The sequence below is a fragment of the Neltuma alba genome, unplaced genomic scaffold (genome assembly GCF_004799145.2).
Source record: "Neltuma alba isolate B1F8T4 unplaced genomic scaffold, ASM479914v2 tig00011905_pilon, whole genome shotgun sequence".
NCBI lineage: Eukaryota > Viridiplantae > Streptophyta > Magnoliopsida > Fabales > Fabaceae > Neltuma > Neltuma alba.
The window spans coordinates 41,487-62,094 of NW_021636502.1; the positions used below are offsets into that span (position 1 = coordinate 41,487).

Below are 20,608 nucleotides of genomic sequence, written 5' to 3' on the forward strand. Positions count from 1 at the left end.
TTTGTAAAGCTGCTCAAGTCGTACGATGCAGCGGCAATGCAACGTGGAAACGCCATCGACAACTTCCCGGAAACTGCAAAAAGAGCCTCTGAAACACAGAGATAAATACATGTGAGGGAGGCACTTGGTGATATCTGAATCCGAACTGAAGAGCTTGTTTCAAGAGAAAGCAAGTCTGCAAGTTCTGAAGCTGCTATTTTGTGAGAGCTATTTCCCTTCACATCCATCCAGGTTCATTTCTTCTCTTTCATTTGCTTTGTCCCATGGATCCAATGCTCCTTCTACTGTTCTCCCTGCACTTTTTCCCGGAATTTTCGCAGAAAAATTCTGCAAAAGATTTTCTCTTTTCTTCTCCTAGTGCTGGCTGTTGATTGATTCTCCTCCATAGCTACCTTGCAGTTGTACATCTAATAAATCTTCAACATTTAGAATCCTTTATACCTTAACTTCTGAAAGATAAAAACCCCAAAACCTTTTAAGATGTGGGTGGACTTGATCTATAGATTAAAGTCTTCATCTATTTTATTCAAATCTTTTTAATGAAGTGAACGGCCCATTTATTTATTTTATAAAAAAGCAAAGAGCTTGTTCTTCCTTCACCTTAATCACTCCCCTTTTCGTTGTTACGTGTGAAAAAGGCATCGACATAAATGAACAGGGTGTATTCTGTTTTCTCATGATCCACTTGCTTGGTACGGTTTTGTTTTCCACAGAAAACAAACATATATTAATATATTAACACACGGCCTGATTCGCCTCCAACAGGTGTCCTTTTACTTACCATATATAGCTTCTTTAAGAATAAATTGAGTTGTTGATAAGACACATCAGATAAATCAGTGAAGTTTTTGGGTGCACTTGACTGGTAAGTTGACCACATGATGAATTCTTTCTTTTGCATTATTCCACCCATAGAGACAGGTTCTTCATTTTCGCATCAATCGTTCGGTAACTTGCTCCCACTTGCTAAATATTTTTGTTTGATGTTTTTATCACGTTAATCAAGAGCCAAACCATGGCACCTCCTGAGAAGTTAAAGCCAAAAAATATTACTTTATCACGTTAGTTTTGGGTTGGTGAAAAGTTTCAGGTCATAGCAAGAGATTACAGTCACATGGAGGCAACCTTTACTCTAACGCTCATAGAAGCTGTATTGATTTTGCTGGCTATAGCAATTTCTAAAGCTATCACATTAATCTCTCCACTTGATCATAGGTAACATGTTCTTTAAATGTTCACTTTATGGTTTGCTCATAGTCCAATATTTATTATTCATGATTTTTTTCTATCTCTAGTCGTAAAGATGCTGTTGATTCGATTCCCACGGTTTCTTGTCCTTCTCTTATCATTGGTGCTCCCCCTGCAATCAAGTATGACGTGTTTCTTAGCTTCAGAGGGGAAGACACTCGCCATACCTTTTCTAGTTATCTCTATGAAGCACTTGACCAAGTGGGCCTTCATACTTTTATGGATCACAAGCTCTATAAAGGAGATCATATCTCACTGATTCTTCTGAAAACAATAGAGAAATCAGAGATATCTTTGATCATTTTCTCTAAGGATTATGCTTCTTCAACATGGTGTATGGATGAGCTCGTTCACATTATGAAATGTAAAGATAAGTACGGAAGGCTTGTCGTCCCAATTTTCTACAACGTAGATCCATCAAATATTCGGAAACAGGATGGGAGATTTGGAGATGGATTTGCCAAGCTCAAGCAGAGATTTAAGCACGACCAAAAAAGAGTGCAGGATTGGAAAAATGCTTTGATCAAATCGGCAAGTCTATCTGGGTGGGATTCAGAGAATTTCAGGTAGCTTTTGTTCTACTCATGATGCTCTTATATTCTCTCTCTTAAATTTGGGCATTAAACATAACCATTATTTTAATTTGTATTTATGCTAGGCCTGAATTTGAACTTGTCAAAAAGATTGTCAAAGATGTTTTGAGCAAGCTAAATCGTAGGTCATCCTTTCATGTGGATGGATTAGTTGGGATTGATCGTCAGATTCAGGAAGTTGAAGAGCTACTGAGTAATGCTCGCATTGTGGGAATATGGGGTATGGGTGGTATAGGCAAGACCACTCTTGCTAGTGCTTTATTTGACAAGTTGAAAGCTGAGTTTGAAGCTTCCTATTTTGTTAAAGATGTAAGACAACTGCTGGAAAAGAATGGGTTGGAAGAATTACAGGAAAAATGCCTTAAAGCATTATTAAAGGATGAGGATATTAACACTTATAATTTGAGATCTGATTTTGTGAGAAGGAGGCTTCACCATAAAAAAATTCTTTTCGTACTTGATGATGTGGACGATTTTATGGCAACTGAAGATTTGATCAAAGCATGTGGTTGGTTTGGGGAAGGAAGTAAAATTATTATCACATCTAGAGACATGCAAGTGCTTAAGCATGCTTCTGCATTTCTAACATATCGTGTTCCAACAATGTATCCCCATGATGCTCTTCATCTCTTTAGTTTGAAAGCTTTTAAGCAAAATCGGCCGTTCAAAAACTACTTGGACTTATCACAGCGGGCAGTGTATTACTGTCATGGAAATCCTTTAGCTCTAAAAGTGCTGGGTTGCTTTCTTCATGGCAGAGAAAAAGAAGTATGGGAAAGTGCTCTGGCAAAACTAAATCATACTCTTCACAACGGCATTTTTAAAGTGTTGAAGTTGAGCTTTGATGGACTTGATGATCATCAGAAGAATGTATTTCTTGACCTAGCATTTTTTTCGAACGAACGGTGGATTTCTCTGAACTATGCAAGAGCCTCATATGCAAATATTGACATAGATGAACTTGAAAAGAGATCCCTCATTTCAGAGGATGGACATGGTAATATTGGGATGCATGCTCTATTAGTGGAGATGGGGCTTGAAATTTCTCGGCAACAATTAATATCTAACTCTGAAAAACCCATTCGAATTTGGAGACCCCAGGATATTTATCATTTCTTCAACAATGACAAGGTAATAATTTATTTTTCAAATTTTATTACATTCTTTATTCTCTTAATATTTCATTTCATTGCCATCATATTTTCATAAAAGTTATTAGTTTATTCTCTAAAATCTTAGGTAAGTCACAATGTCTGCGGAATCAGACTTTTTAATTTTTTTTAAAAAGTCATTTCTTCGAACTAAATTGGTTGGGGTCGTGTATAGTCTTTCTATTTGGTGTGATTCATTAATCTCAAACTTTGAAATATTCGTCTTCTTAAGTTTTTAGATAGAATATGATTAGTATGGTATAAGACATTTTTAAAATTTAGAGCATGAACGATCTTGAATAAATTATACAATTATCCACGAAGGTTGACATTCTTAATAAATTTAGAGCATGCATACTAACGCATTTTCTTGATAAAAATTTAATGTTGCGAAAAAGTACAAATTATGAAATTTGAACTTAAAATGAAATTTTTAAAAATTTTATATATGCCCTCGGAGGGTTTATATGCAGGAGTTTTTCTTTAAGAATAGTAGTTATATGAAGGGTTAATATAATTTTGGTCTTTTAAATTTGCATGAATTTTGGTTTTAATCTCTCGATTTTCAAACAATAGGTTTTGATTTTTCAAGTAGGAAAATGGTCCATGTTTTTGTTAAGTTATAGAAAGCAATGTTTTTGGCCAATTTATTTATTGCAAGATAAAATGAATTGTTTGAATAAAATGCATAAAAGAAATTTCTAAAAGAAATATATTTAATTGTTCTCTTGGTTATTTGATCACCTTTTACATATTACTAGGTTTTTTCCCCATAGTTTGATCAGCAGGCGGCTGAGGCAATTCAATGCTTATCATTAGACATCAGAAATAAGATAAAGAGGATTACATTAACAATTAAAAATTTTCAGAAAAGCTAGGACTTTTGTGACAAGTGTTATTTTAAAAGACAAAATTAGTCTACGAAGAATTTTCATTCAGTGATTAGTGATATATGCATACGCACATGTGAGCATAACTAGCTGTTATTTGAGGCACAATGTGCAAATCGAAAACAAATGACTTTTCACTTTTATAGTTATATTGTAAATATCTGCGCATGCATATAACTAGTTATACGCATTAGCGGATTTATGATTTTTTAGAAATTTATTTATTATGGGAAAAACATCAATTGTAAGGAATTTTGAATAAAATGTATATAGTGGTTTGGATATTTTTAAAAGTTGATATATTTAATTGTTCCATGGTATTTATGGTCATTTTTTCAGGTAATGGTAATTGTTTCCCTTGGTTTGATATTGTTACCAGGGGATTGAAGCAATTCGATGCATGTCATTGGATGCAAGCCAGGTCGAAAGCATGACATTGAGGGCTAGTCATTTTCAAAGGATGCATTATTTAATATCCCTTCAAGTTTACAAGTCAGATTGGGAAAAGCCTTCAAAGTTGAATATTGAAGAGTTGGATTATCTTTCAAAAGAATTAAGGTTTCTTAGTTGGCAAGAATATCCACTGCCATCTGTGCCATTACAATTTTGTGCTAAGAATCTCATTGAACTTAACATGCCTCGTAGCAATATCCAACAACTTTGTGATGGAAATCAGGTACGTATGCATCGTTTTTTCAAATGTATGTCATAATGTTTTTGTTGGTGTATGTGATTCTAAGACGTGGCATCAAACATTGACTAAAATAATTCACAATGCAATTGGTTAATTGTTTTTGTGTTGAGAATCTTATTGAACTTAATTTGCCAACGAGTAATATCCATCAGTTTTGGGATGGAGATAAGGTACGTATAGTTTCTCCTATGTCATAATTGTTTGTTCCTGTGATTCTAAAAAACATTGACTAAAATAATTCACAATGCAAATATTTACTCTACTACTATATTTCAATCGATGGTTGAGTAGTAATTGTACAATTTAGGGGGAGTCCAATTGTTGTTGTAATGGGCATGAGAAAAATTCTTGATTAAATTGTACGTATGTGGAGTTATCTAATTTATTTAACACTACTGCTTTGTTTTTTTCAGCAATTTCCAAATCTAAAGAAAATATATCTATGGAATTCAAAAAATCTCAGGGCACTCCCAGATTTGTCTCAAGTCCCGAACATTGAGCGGATGAGTCTTCATGGTTGTGTGAATTTAGATCAAATCCATTCTTCAACTGTCCTGGAAAAGGATGTTGATTTATATATAAGAGATTGTGGGCCAATGCAGATAAATGTTGGGGGCAGTATGCAAGGGAGAAGTTCATCAGGGTTAGTGATTGTGTACAATTATTTAGATCTTGCCGATTTGACATTCAATAAAGTGACAATGAAGGTGTTGGTATGTGGCAAGATGCAGTTTGGTGTTGGATTTAAGCATGTGAGAATGTCATTGGTAGAAACGGCAGAATTCTTGGGAATGGGAATACAAAGTTTGGCGACTTTACTTCCATTTGTCAGGAGAGTTGAATGGTTAGAAAGTCCAATTGAGTCTGGGCACGATTTCAACCAACATCATGTCTATCGTGTTGACCTTCTTGATTGTATTCCTCCCTACTATCATTACTTGAATCTTTTTGTAGAGGTGAGGGGTGATAGAGAAGAAAGGCGTGTGGAAGATGATGAAGAAGAGGATGAGGATGAGGATGATAGAGATGAATGATTAGTGAGAATGAAGGAGAAATAAGTAGTAAAGATGATCAAGTATTAGAGACGACATTATTTTTAATGGAAGATGAACAAGAAGGGGTCAATGAGGATGATAGTAAGAGGCACGATACATTATTAACAACACTTATTCCCAACAACATCCCTCGCTGGTCATTATTGAGGAGACTGAGATTAAAAGAGAGTGATATTATTGTTGGGAATAATGCAGGTTGCAGCAGCATTCCTCAAGCTTCAATATTCCACAAATCACTTATTGGAGATTGCAGAACGAGGATTCAGCCTGTCTTAGCTGTACAACTCTCTACCCTAGGACCCTCCTTACCTAATCATTCTTTCAAAGTCTTTTATGACTACGGGATGAGCAGGCCACTAAGTTGTGATTTTCTTTGTTTCCAAAGTAGCTGCAGGCAGCCATGGTCACTAACTAAAAAAAAAAAGGGTGGGTATGTCATTGATGTTGTCTTATGGGAATACTGCAGCTGATATTAATCATCATTTAAATTTCTCAGGGCATAACATTATCATTTGAATCAGTCTCATTTATCTTTTTATTGCATATTCACATCATGTTATTATGATATATTAATTTTTCCTTCTTTTTTTCATATGTAAATTCACGGAGGGCCTCCTCACAACTTTAGAACATAAAAAGTGTTACTCTTATTTTGGCTTCACAATAACTGCGCCCATTATGCGTGTTACTCTCCATGTGATGTGAATTTAATATTTGGCGTGACAAACAATTTCCATACTAAGCAATTTTATTATAAGAAAGTAGAATGATTACTTATGAATTAGCTCAACTTGTAAATGTTAAAATATTATAATATTTAAATAGTAAACTATATTAAAATGAAATATATTTGTTTGACCGGCCACTTTGCTTCTCTGTAGGATGCTATCAAGGAAGTTTTGGGGGAAGAGAAATGCTCTCCAGCAAAACAAGCGCAAATCATTCCCAGAAATGCAAAGCTTCTAATTAGTCAATATTGAGAAAATCATTATAGACACAATCCAAACAAAAACCAAGTTTCACAAGAGTAATTAAAGTATCCTTTAGTTCCCACTTCTTTCTAATTGCTTTTACTTATGCATGAAAACTCAACTCAATTTGACTGAGCAAACCAATAAACTAGTAATTAAATCTATTTTTGACCAATCTAGTTAAAAGTTTTGAACCGGTTAACCAACTTGGTTTTTAGATACGCACACTTAAATTATATTGTTTTAAGTTTAGCAGTCAGTCGTATTTGTGCACTCTTAACTTTCTTTTTGGTTAGATTATGTATAATTTATATATGAATATTCTAATTACATGCAAATTATGACTCTTTATGTATTTGAAGTTTTTTTTTTTTAAACGCACACATCCAAACCAGCATATGCTCAAATAATGGTACACAATAAGCAGACCCATGAGAGGGTAATTTTTCAAAGCAAAAGGGCGGTGCGGTACAAAACTGCGAAATATTCAATGAAGGCACCTGGCAATTTACAAAACCGAGGAACACGGGATGACTTGACTTGTTGACTCCAAAAGTGGGTAGGGGTGTTCAAGGCCGGCCTGTCCCGGTCGACCCGTTCCGGTCCCGGTCTTATTGGGACGGGATGGATCCGTCCCGAAATTTTTTGGGACGGGACAAACCGGGACGGGACAAAAAAGGGACCGGGACGGGACGGGACACGGGACAGGGTCGTCCCGTCCCGGTCCCGTCCCGGTTCTTTTTTTAAAAAAAAAATTAATTTTTTTAATTTTTATATAATATCATTTTTTTCATATTTTTTTAAGATTTAAGACTATTGTATGGAACTATGGATATATTTATTTAGAGTTTTTATATTTGTTAATGATTTGAGATTATTGATGATTAGAATTTTTAGCAAGTTTTTATTGTGTTAAAAGCTTTTGTTTAGAGTTTTTAATAACTATTATATGTAATATTTTGAGCTTTTGTTTAAGAGTGCCCAAACAAATAAAAAAGATGTTTTTATAAGATTTAAGCTCAAAAAAATATAATTAAAAAAATTAGATTTTTTTTAAAAAAATAAAAAAAAATAAAAAAAATTATTTCGGGACGGGCCGGGACACGGGACAGAAAATATGTCCCGTTACTGTTCATCGGGACGGAACCGGGACGGGTCTGTCCCGGTCCCGATCCGTCCCGTGAACACCCCTAAAAGTGGGTATGACCGAATGATAGAGGAGGTAAGGGGCAGGAAGTTTCATGAAGTGAAATCCATTTTCATCAAAAGCTTCTGGTATATATGCCAAAAAATAGCCCATTTATTTTTTAATTAAAAAAATATATTAATATTTTGAGATTGCGAGGGTGTATTGATTAAACCGTTTAAAATAATTAAAATAAATATGTGGAAAAAAAATTTGTCTTGACTTGTGTTAAAATATTTTTTTTCAAAGACTTTTAAGGTGTTACCAGATACTCCCTATAGCTAACACCAAATTTTAGACTTTTTATTTATATAAAAATTCACATGCCACATGTGAAAACATATGAAAGATAAAAAATGTCGTACTCCTTATAATTTAATATTCATATGAAAAAATTAACAAATGAAGACCTTTGAATATACGAAATAATGAAATAGATTCCTAAATTATCATAATTGCTGTCAAAAACTGATTTTTAAATTACAATTATAAAATAATAGAAAAAATACAAAAGGTGCTTCCCTTCTTCTCTTTCTCCTAATCTCCTCTTCTCTGCGTCTCGCTCAAGTGTAATTTTTGCCAGAAGCAAAAAGTCGTTACATAAGGCAACGCGGCAGTGCACGGCAAGGGACGACTTGACTAGTTGACTTGTTGACTTCAACGGTCCGCGTGATGTGTGGGAAATGAGAAGGAGGGCATGAAGTTTCCAAAAGTAAAATCCATTTTCATCAAAAAGCTTTTCCATGCTTATATATTCGTGGCATTTGCCTTTTTATTTCCTCAATTCTTTTTATGCTTAAATATTCTTCATTTTTCTATTTACCTATGAAATGCCCATCCTTTTTCTATGCTTGAATTGGGTTGAAAAATTTAATTTTTAATTTGATTTTAAATATAATATCTCAATTTATTTAGTCTCTTACATTTATTTATTTTTTTGAAGATAGTTATTGTAATAGTTGCATATGTTAAATGTTTTATTAAATAATTATTTTGACTAATTCACATGATTAGCAAGGGTGTTTTAGAAAAAATAACACTTATTGATTATAAATAATTAATTTAATTAATTTTTAAATCTATTTAAATTAGTCAATTAGTTTTTATATAAAAACCAGATTAATATATAATTATTCTATTATTAAGCTTAAAATTCTTCTAGTATGATACACAGTCCTCCAGGGCGTAACTCTTTCCAAAAGCAAAGGGTTGGGGCGAGAAAACAAATGTACGTTGTACAATGAACTAACCCGGCAATTCACAAAACTCAAACGCGGGACGACTTGACTTGGCTTGCTGACCCCAGAAGCAGGAATGATAGTGGTAGGAGATAGGAGGTAAGGAGTACCAAAAAGTGATGCCTTCAAATAACCAATCTATCCCTTAATCCATAAAACATAGTACGTCTGATTTTTACTATAATGTTATTTGATTTTTATTTTAGTTCTAAATATAAGACTTCAATTTATTTTGTTTCTCATATTTATGTATTTTTTTAAGAAAGTTCTTCTAATAATGATAGTTCTAGTTAATACACTTGATTAGTTAGGATATTTTAAGAAAGACAATACTTATTTATTATAAATAACTAACTTAACTTCTTTCTTTAATCGTCTCAAATTAGTTAACTAGCTTTTATAATTAGAACTGGGAATAGTATATTAATAACCTGAGATTTTAGCTGAGACCAAATTCATAATCTTTTACATACACAAAAATCTTAATACCATTAAGTTATAAAGTCATTAAAAACGTTATGTATGAAAAAGGATATGAAAGATAAAAATAAAAACGTTACGTATGAAAAGGGATATGAAAGATGGAAAATTTCCAACTCCTTATAAGTTAAGACCCATATCCCATTTTTTTCCAGGAAAAAAAAAGGTTCATGTCATTTTCGTTTTTATTTCCTCCATTCTTTTTGCTTTTCCGGTCAAAAAAATCGTCTTATGCTTAAATATGTTTTTTAATTTTTTATTCACCTATAGAAAACCCACCCTTTTCGATTTTAGAGTGTGCGATCTTCTCCTTGGTCTTTCAATGCATTTTCCAATGGAATTTTAACAGGGAAAACTTGAAAAATGAAATGAAAAAAAAAATTCAAGCAAATATATTTTTCCAATTTTTTAAACGAAAAACATAGGTACCTAAAAAACCGAAAAAATATAAATGTCAGCAAAATGGGTTTTTATTTTTAATCTTTGGTGAAAGACAAAACATATATATATATGAATTGGCTTCTCAGTATTACTTTTTTCCCCCAAAAAATCTTATCATTGTCATTCCTCACAATCTTTTGTTTTTTTAATAAAATCATTGCTCATAATCAATGGCCTAGCTATTAGAGCCAGAGCCCCATATGCATGTCTGCCCCTTTTTATTTTTAAAGAAAATCATTTTACAGATGACTATACTATTTTCAATTTGTTATCTCTACAGTTTTTTTGCTCCTTATTTTTAAAAATTGAGAAAAATATGGATATATGTAAAATAATTTTCCTTGTCTTTGGGACTTATCTTAAATTTATCAAGGAAGGAAAAAAAAAAAGATAATTGAAGGGAATATGCAGACAGAAATGCAACACGGGAACGCCATTGACAACTTCCCGGAAACTGCAAAAAGAGCCTCTGAAACACACAGATAAATACATGAGTGAGGCATTTGGTGATATCTGAATCCGAACTGAAGAGCTTGTTTCAAGAGAAAGCAAGTCTACAAGTTCTGAAGCTGCCATTTTGTGAGAGCTATTTCTTTCGCTGCCCTCCACATCCATCCAGGTTCATTTCTTCTCTTTCATTTGCTTTGTCTCATGGATCCATTGCTCCTTCTACTGTTTTCCCTGCACTTTTCCCCGGAATTTTCCCAGAAAAATTCTGCAAAAGATTTTCTCTCTTCTTCTTCCAGTGCTGGCTGTTGATTGATTCTCCTCCATAGCTACCTTACAGTCGTAGATCTAATAAAACCTCAACATTTAGAATTTTTTATACTTTAACTTCTGAAAAACAAAGCCCCAAAACCTTCTAAGATATTGTGGACTTGATCTATAGATTAAAGTCTTCATCTATTTTATTTAAACTTTTTTAACGAAGTAAACGGCACAGTTATTTATTTTATAAAAAAGCAAAGTGCTTGTTCTTCCTTTCATCTTAATTACCCCCCCTTTTTGTTGTTACGCGTGAAAAAGACATTGATATAATGAACAGGGCGTATTCTGTTTTCTCCTGATCCACTTGCTTGGTACGGTTTTGTTTTTCACAGAAAACAAACATATATTAATGTATATCAATTTATTCAGTCCAATAGAAGAAAAAAATATGAGAGTAATTTAGTATTCGAACTAATAAAATTTTGTGGGCTTTAATATAAGTTTACCAAGAAATTGAGACACGGCCTGATTCGCCTTCAACATGTGTATTGTTACTCACTGTATATAGCTTCTTCTAGAATAAATTAAGTTGCTGATAAGAAACATGATGAATTCTTTCTTTCGCATTATTCCATCCATAAAGACAGGTTCTTCATTTTCGCATCAATCGTTCCGTAACTTGTTCCCACTTCCTAAATATTATTGTTTATGTTTTTATGGCGCTAATCAAGAGCCAAACCGCAGCGCCTCCTGAGAAGTTAAAGCCAAAAAATATTACTTTATCACGTTAGTTTCGGGTTGGTGAAAAGTTTCAGGTCATAGCAAGAGATTACAGTCACATGGAGGCAACCTTTACTCTAACGCTCATAGAAGCTGTATTGATTTTGCTGGCTATAGCAATTTCTAAAGCTATCACATTAATCTCTCCACTTGATCCTAGGTAACATCTCCTTTAAATGTTCACTTTATGATTTGCTCATAGTCCAATATTTATTATTCATGATTTTTTTCCATATCTAGTCGTAAAAATGCTGTTGATTCGATTCCCTCGGTTTCTTCTCCTTCTCAAATCATTGATGCTCCTCCTCCTGCAATCAAGTATGAAGTGTTTCTTAGCTTTAGAGGGGAAGACACTCGTGACGCTTTCTCAAGTTATCTCTATGAGGCACTTCGCCAAGCAGGCATTCATATTTTTATGGATCACAAGCTCGACAAAGGAGACCATATCTCACCAATCCTTCTTAAAACAATAGAGGAATCAGAGATATCTTTGATCATTTTCTCTGAAGATTATGCATCTTCAACATGGTGTATGGATGAACTCGTTCATATTATGAAATGTAAGGATAAGTACGGAAGGTTTGTTGTCCCAATTTTCTACAATGTAGATCCATCAAATATTCGGAAACAGGATGGGAGATTTGGAGATGGATTTGCTAAGCTCATGCAGAGATCTAAGCACGACCAAAACAGAGTACAGGAGTGGGAAAATGCTTTGATCAAATCAGCAAGTCTATCTGGGTGGGATTCAAAGAATTTCAGGTAGCTTTTATTGTGCTTATGATGCTCTTATTTTCTTTCTTAAATTTGGGCATTAAACATAACCATTATTTCAATTTATATTTATGCTAGGCCTGAACCCGAACTTGTCAAAAAGATTGTCAAAGATGTTTTGAGCAAACTGAATCGCAAGTCATCCTTTCATGTGGATGGATTAGTTGGGATTGATCATCAGATACAGAAAGTTGAAGAGCTGCTAGGTGAAGCTCGCATTGTGGGAATATGGGGTATGGGTGGTATAGGCAAGACCACTCTTGCTAGAGCTGTCTTTGAGAGGTTGACAGTTGATTTTGAAGCTTTCCACTTTGTTGAAGATGTCAGACAAAAGCTGGCAAAGAATAGATCGAAATGTCTCAAAGAATGCCTCAAAAAGTTATTAGATGACGACGATATTAACCCTTACAATTTAACATACGCTTCTATGAGAAGGAGGCTTGAGCATAAAAAAATTCTTCTGGTACTTGATGATGTGGACAATTTTAGAATGGCTGAAGATTTAATCAAAGCATGTGATTGGTTTAGGGAAGGAAGTAGAGTTATCATCACATCAAGAGACAGGCAGGTGCTTAAAAATACTTCTGCTTCTGAATCTCCAGCGACATATCATGTTTCGAAATTGGAACCGCATGATGCCCTTCATCTCTTTAGCTTGAATGCTTTCAAGCAACATGAGCCATTGAAAAGCTATTCAAAGTCATCGAAGTCGGTAGTGGATTATTGTCAAGGAAATCCTTTAGCTCTAAAAGTAGTGGGTTGCTTGCTTCATGGCAGAGGGAAAGAAGAGTGGGAAAGTGCTCTGGTGAAACTAAATCAAACTCCTCACGATGACATTTTTAATGTGCTAAAATTGAGTTTTGATGGACTTGATGACACACAGAAGAAAGTATTTCTTGATCTTGCATTTTTGTTGAACGTAGGATGGTGGATTTCTTGGCACTATACAAGATGCTTATATGGTCCTATTGCAGATATTGAGATAAGTGTTCTTGAAGAGAGATCCCTTATTTCAGTGGATGAACATAAGGATATTAAGATGCATGCTCTACTAATTGATACGGGCCTTAAAATTTCTGAGCAACAATTAAAATCTAATCCTAACAAGCCCATTCGGCTGTGGAGGCATGAGGATATTTATCGTTATTTTTCCAACAATGACAAGGTAATAATTTTTTGTTTAGATTTTATTGTATTTTTTGTTCTCTTAATGGTTCATTTCGTTGTCATTTACTTCTCTAAAAGTTATTTGTTTATTCATTAAAATCTTCAGTTAGTCTCAATGTTTGCGGAATCCGATTTTTTTCCCAATAAAAGAAGTCCTTTGTTTGACTAAAATTGGCTGCGGTCATAGTCTTTCTATTAGGTGTGATTCATTATATTAATCTTCTTAAACTTTTGAAATATTCGTTTTCCTAAAGTTTTGAGATAGAATATGACTAGCAAGATATAAGGCCTTTTTTTAAAAATAAAATAAAATTTAGAGCATGAGATCTTCAATAAATTATAAAATTATCCACAAAGGTTTACCTTTTTTCATATTAATTGATATCTGATGAAGTATAAAAGTGATTGTGTGTATTCTCACGCACTGCACATGCATATTCTCACCCTCACGCGTTTTCTTATTAAAATTTAATATTGCAAAAAAGTACTTATTATGAAATCTGAACAGAAAAAGAAATTTTTAGAAATTTTATAGATGCCAAGGTTTTTATATATACTAGTTTTTCTTTAATACGAAGGGTTAATATAATATTTTTCCCTTAAATTTACATGAATTTTGATTTTAATCTCTTTAGTTTCATACCATGGGTTGAATAAAATGGTCTAGGTTTTTATTAAATTATTAGAAGAATTAATATCCTTTTAGGTAAAGAATAACCAATATTTTACATGAAAAGAAATTTGAGAAATCAAAATCTATAGTTTAAAACTTGAGGGATCAAAAATTAGATTAACCTTTTATATGAAATATAAGCGTGCGCATGTAAGCCTGTTCGTATCATTGTCCCCGCCATCCTGCGTGTGTATCTGTTATTGTCCAATTTATTTATTGCAAGATGAAATGAATTGTTTGAATAAAGTGCGCAAAAGCATATTCATTTAGAAATTCCTAAAAAAATATATTTAATCGTTCTATTTATTATTTGATGACCTTTTACATATTACTGATTTTTTCCCACAATTTGATCAGTAGGCTGCTGGGGCAATTCAATGCTCATCATTAGACATGAAGACGATAAACAGGATTGCAATAACAACTAGTAATGTTCAAAAGAATTATAATTTAAAATTAGCTAGGACTTTCGTGATGTGTTATTTTAAAAGATAAATTAGTGTACAAAGAATTTTCATTGAGTGATATATGCATACGCATGTGTGAGCATAACTTACTGTTAGTTGAAGTACAACGGGAAAATAAAAAACAAATAATTTTTTGTTGTTTTAGTTATATTCTAAATATCTGCACATGCTATATGCATTACTGTGTCTCTGTATTTATTATTGTTGAGAAATTCATATATTACGGGAAAAACATGAATTGTAAGGAATTTTGAATGAAATGGATATAGCGGTGTTAATTTGGATAAAAGTTGATATATTTAATTGTTCTATGGTATTTATGGTCATTTTTTCAGGTAACGATAATTGTGTTTCCCTTGATTTGATATTATTACCAGGGGATTGGGGCAATTCGATGCATGTCATTGGATGCAAGCAAGATAAAAAGCATCGCATTGAGGGCTAGTCATTTTCAAAGGATGTATGATTTAATATTCCTTAATGTTTACAAGTCTGATCAAAGAAAGCCTTCAAAGTTGAATATTTGTGAAGAGTTGGTTTATCTTTCAGAAGAATTAAGGTTTCTTCGTTGGGAAGAATATCCAATGCCATCTGTGCCATTACAATTTTGTGCTGAGAATCTCATTAAACTTGATTTGCCTGGGAGTAATATCCAACAGCTTTGTGATGTCAATCAGGTACATACGCTTTGTTTTTTCAAATGTATGTCATAATGTTTTTGTTGGTGTATGTGATTGTAAGACGTGGCATCAAACATTTACCAAAATAATTGACAATGCAAACATTTAATTGTTTTTGTGCTGAGGATCTTATTGAACTTAATTTGCCAAAGAGTAATATCCATCAGCTTTGGGATGGAGATCAGGCACATATGGTTTCTCATATGTCATAATTGTTTGTTCTTGTGATTATAAGAAACACTGACTAAAATAATTCACAATGCAAATGTTTACTCTATTACTTTCTTTCAATTGATGGTTGAGTAGTAATTGTACAATTTGGGAGGAGTCCAGCTGTTGTTGTAATGGGCATAAGAAAAATTCTTGATTAAATTGTACGTATGTGGAGTTATCTAATTTATTTAACACTACTGCTTTGTTTTTTCCAGCAATTTCCAAATCTAAAGGAAATACGTCTAAATGATTCAAAAAATCTCATGGCACTTCCAGATTTGTCTCAAGTCCCGGAGATTGGGCAAATGGTTCTTAATGGTTGTGTGAATTTACATCAAATCCATTCTTCAACTGTCCCGGAAAATCTTTTCCATTTATTCGTAGAAGATTGTGGGCCAATGAAGATAAATGTTGGGGGCAGTATGAAAGGGAGAAGTTCATCAGGGTTAGTGATTGTGTACAATTATTTGGATGTCCCCAATTTGACATTCAATAAAGTGACAATGAAGGTGTTGGTATGTGGCAAGATGATGTGTGGTGTTGGATTTAAGCATGTGAGAATGCCATTGGGAGAGACGGCGGAATTCATGAGAATGGGAATACAAAGTTTGGCGACTTTACTTCCATTTGTGAGGGTAGTTGAATTGTTAGAGAGTCCAATTGAGTTTGGGCATGATTTCAAGCAACATCATACCTACCATGTTTGTCATGCATACATTGGTCCTTTAAGCTGGAATGACTTCAGGCTTTATGTAAAGGTGAGGGGTGATGGAGAAGAAAGGGGTGTGGAAGATGATGAAGAAAAGGATGAGGATGATACAGAAATTATTAGTGAGAATGAAAGAGAAATAAGTAGTAAAGCTGATTGTGTAGCAGAGACAACATTATTATTAATGGAAGATGAACAAGAAGGGGCCGATGAGGATGATAGTAAGAGGGACGATACATTATTAACAACACTACTTATTCCTAACAGCATCCCTCGCTGGTCATTGTTGGTTCGACTGACATTAAAAGAGAGTGATATTATTATTGGGAATAATAATACAGGTTGTAGCATCATCCCTCAAGCTTCAATAATCCTCAAATCACTTAATGAAGATTGCAGAAGGAGGATTCAGCCTCTCTTGGCAGTACAACTCTCTTCCCCAGTATCCCCTTTACCTCATCATTCTTTCACAGTCCGTTATAACTACTTGGAGGGTGCGCCACACGATCCTTCTTTTCTTTATTTCAGCAGTGAATACTGGTCAAGTGATTATTTTGATAGTCATGGCTTAATTGTTCACTTTTTCAAGAACCACTAATTATATTAATTATCATTTAAATTTTTTAGGTCATAAAATTATTATTTGAATCAGCCTCAGTTATTTTCTTATTACATATTAATATTATGTTTTTATGAAATATCAATTTTTCTGTTTTTTTTAATATGTAATTCATGTACGGAGGTCTCCTCACAACTTTAGAACATAAAAATTGTTAATCTTATCTTGGCTTCAGAATTAACTACACCTATTGTGTGCGTTACTCTCCATGCGATGTGAGTATAATAATTAGCGTGACAAGTAGTTTTCTTACTAAGCAATTTTATTATAAGAAAGTAGAATGATTACTTTTGAATTAACTCAACTTGTAAATGTTAAAATGTTATAATATTTAGAATTGTAAACTACGTTAAAATAAAATATATTTGTTTGATCGGCTGCCAATCAATCATTCCAAGTTGATCAACGTGGTTAATTGGCACTCTGGTCATTTACACTCTTTCAAAAAAAAAAAATCTATTTATACTTGGTTTTCTCACTTGAAATCTAGTGGTAATTTTCCCTTCCCATTATGTGACATCAAAGAGAGAGATATATATATATATATATTTTGAAGTGTGATTTATCGAGCGCTTCCTCACAACCTTAGAAAATACTCTAGAAATTATTAATGTTATTGTTTCTTTTCAATAATTATTCTATCGTTCGTTACTTTATGCGCGTGTACATTGCATAACTTATTTATAAATAGGTGGAGAAATAATTTTTCATTGCGAAGCAATTTCCTTGGGATTATTCATTATTTACCATAAATAGAGTATCCTCTAACTTGTACTTCAAAAATATGTACAGTCTCCTTACATAAAATAGATTTTACTAAATTAAATTATAATAGAAAGTATTACCATAACTCATATTTTATTACAATAAATTGTTCATTTCATGAAACGTCATTTTTTTTTACAGCAAAAACCACGTCTTTATTCATTAACTTTGTTTGGTTGAATGATAATGGGAGAGTGAAAAATTTAATAAGTTTGATTTTTTGGGAAAATGTTGATCTACGTTGCTAAGCACAAGCAAACAGAACAAGTAAGAAGGATATTAAAATAATAATCAATAACAAAATGCCAAGCATTAAGACTATGAAGACCTAAAATCTATGATTGAAACACTTGAATGGCTTCCTTTAAAAATATTACATAGTACATACCAAAATGACGTGCTTTTCTCTGCATGATTCAACATGGAGAAAAACATAAGGGTTCTGTTTTAACTCAATTAGCAATGAATTTGACTAACCTCATCCTTACAGTTATCCTTAGTATCAGGAATCTGAAGACAATGCCAGTGATGGTGCGTGCAAAAATGAGAAAAGAAGTCGGTGGTTATTAAACATATTCTTGATGTCAGTATACATAAACTGAAAGGGGCTCAAAAATTAGGAAAGAACCAAAAATGCGTGAATGGGTCTAACTTTATGACTGTGAGAAAACTGTAAACTAAATCATGTTTCAAAAACAAAAAAGACAACACTGACTTACATTTCCAAATGTACTAACAGCAGATGTTCTCAGTCTCATTTGCTTGATCGTTCTACTCGGATCCCTCATATAAGTAGCAACTTGGTGGCTTATATCCTATGATGGACATGTTAAGAGTAAAATAGCCTGCTTATTACACAACAGAATCCTCAGTGAAGTTACAAAGCCAGACCTGATTAAAAGCCTGTAATTTGCCTTTAAAGGCAGCGGCACCAGTTGTCACTTGCGTCATCCTCTGCCATTTGTTGATCGACCTATCTCTGAAGGGTGCCAATCTACAAACTGCAATCATGAATAACATCAATTAGGTCATAGTGTCTATCTAATCGATTTTTTGCACATGTACATAAGTATAAGAAATTTAAAATGTCAAAAGGCACAGCTGGAACTCAAAATCTTAAGTTGTTAAGTGAAGACCAATAATAGGCTTTATTAATCTTAGGTTGTCAAAAGCCCTTGGGCTATAAGTGCAGAAACTGGAAAAACCAAAAGGTCACATTATTTTCTTTTGAAATTTAATTTGAAGTAGATCACTTCATCAATCCACAAGGTCTAGATAGTAGTGAAGATCCATGATTTAGGGGTTCTCACAAGTTGGGTCTGTTTTGTGTGCAGTGTCCCCTCCCCCCGGGGGGTTTTTTGGTGGGCTGGTGCATAGCACGACAGAAAGTAAAAGAAAATGCACACCAAATACATAACAAGGTAAGTGTCAAATATTACTGCCGTGGGTGGGGTTCAAGTGAAAAAACTCAGAAGCCTGAATGATGATCTGCTGTGAGGAAATGAATGTCTGGCAAAATAAGAGTGCGCCAAGAAGATGGTGAAAAATACCTCTTATGCATCTGAGAAATCTGTGACCCTTCTTCATCAAAATTGTCATCCAAATTCTTAGAAATGCGTAAGTGTTTTATTGGCCTCTCTGAACCTTTTAGAAGAGAAAACAAATTCATGTCAGTTCAGAAAACGATTCAAGCATATATGCGACAGAATAGAGGTTATACCACATCTAAAAAAGAAAAATAACTATAAAAATAAAAATCCTTTCGACAACGTACAGACAACAGGAGTCAAGTTATCTATTTTCATTAGTGCAACATATTGCCCTTTGGCTTTAGCAATAAACAGAGTAGGGTATGTTAACGTTGTAGTTAGATTAAGGTGAAAACAGAGGACAACAAAAAATAAATCAATTACCATTAGAGGCTTGGGCAATTGATGGATTCTATGCAAGCAGGGCCTAAGGTGAAAATTATCAGTACATAAGAAGATTAGAGAAGTAAAGACATAATATTACAGATAAGTGTAGTTCCTGTTGGCATGAAATGCAAGGGAACAGTTCTACATTTTCTTCTATATCTTTAAATAACCATAGGTCTTGCAGTTCCAATAGTGAAGTGAACTTTTTAAAATATAGGGACCGGATTAAGAATTAAAGGTAAACTATTAAGACAAAATATTGAATTTTTTTAACTAAAATTGAGGTAAATAAAAATATGAGAAGAGTGTTTCTGTTTCCATATCAAGTAAATTAATTACTTTTTTTTTACTATAAATCCATATATATTTTTTCCTGAGACAATACAACAAGGCAGAATAAGTAAACAACCCATTGCACCGTTTCTTTAATGTGTATCATGCATATCCACATATGTATATTTGCATCTATAATAAACGATTATTATGTTGCGTTATAAATTTCACAACATCAGAATAAATATGAAAAAACTCCATCCTATGTCCGAATGATCTAAGATTTAAATCTCCCTATTTATTTAATTTCATGTGACTTTAATGCTTAATCAAGACAGTACACTTTATAGCCGGGGTTCTATGCACATAATAAGTTAAAAATTATTAGAATGTAAATACAAGTACAAACTAGAAGACTATAGTCTCATCTTATCCATATTATAATAAATTTAATCATATAATAAACATTTTTGAGGTGTATGAAAATGCTACAAACAAGTTCTAATAAGGATATGACATGAGAGGGAGCACATTATGACTGTGGGCAATGCTATGTATTTAATTATATATCGATTTTCATATTCTTAGAACAAATTCTATTGTTGGGGCGAAAATAATTATAAATGGAATTCAAACAAGAACCTAGCTTTAATGGTTGTTTAGAAAATCCGAGAATCAATTAAAAAAATTCTTTATGCCTTACAGAATAAAATTTTTCTTACATACTCATCTTATATAATACTCCTCTTGTCTTAAATATAAGACCTTTTAGGACAAGGGAAGTATAAATTACTTTTAAAAATTCTCCTTTTTTTTTTCTTTACATAAGTATTCTGCTGTTAGAGATAGTGCTATTCAAGACACTATCATATATTAAATATGAGTATTTTCTTCATCAAAAATCTAAATTTTAATCC

At 33.1% G+C, this 20,608-nt stretch overlaps 1 protein-coding gene across 1 annotated transcript; it reads left to right on the forward strand.

Annotated features, from left to right (window-relative positions):
• The first annotated feature begins 257 nt into the window (after positions 1-257).
• On the forward strand, positions 258-16,716 carry LOC114719320 (putative disease resistance protein At4g11170). The gene is made up of 6 exons (XM_028904807.1): positions 258-865; positions 1,091-1,215; positions 1,296-1,814; positions 1,907-2,972; positions 14,894-15,193; positions 15,625-16,716. Exons 2-6 carry the CDS (start codon positions 1,115-1,117, stop codon positions 16,714-16,716), a joined length of 3,078 nt encoding a protein of 1,025 aa, XP_028760640.1. The 5' UTR covers positions 258-865; positions 1,091-1,114.
• Positions 16,717-20,608: the final 3,892 nt, after the last annotated feature.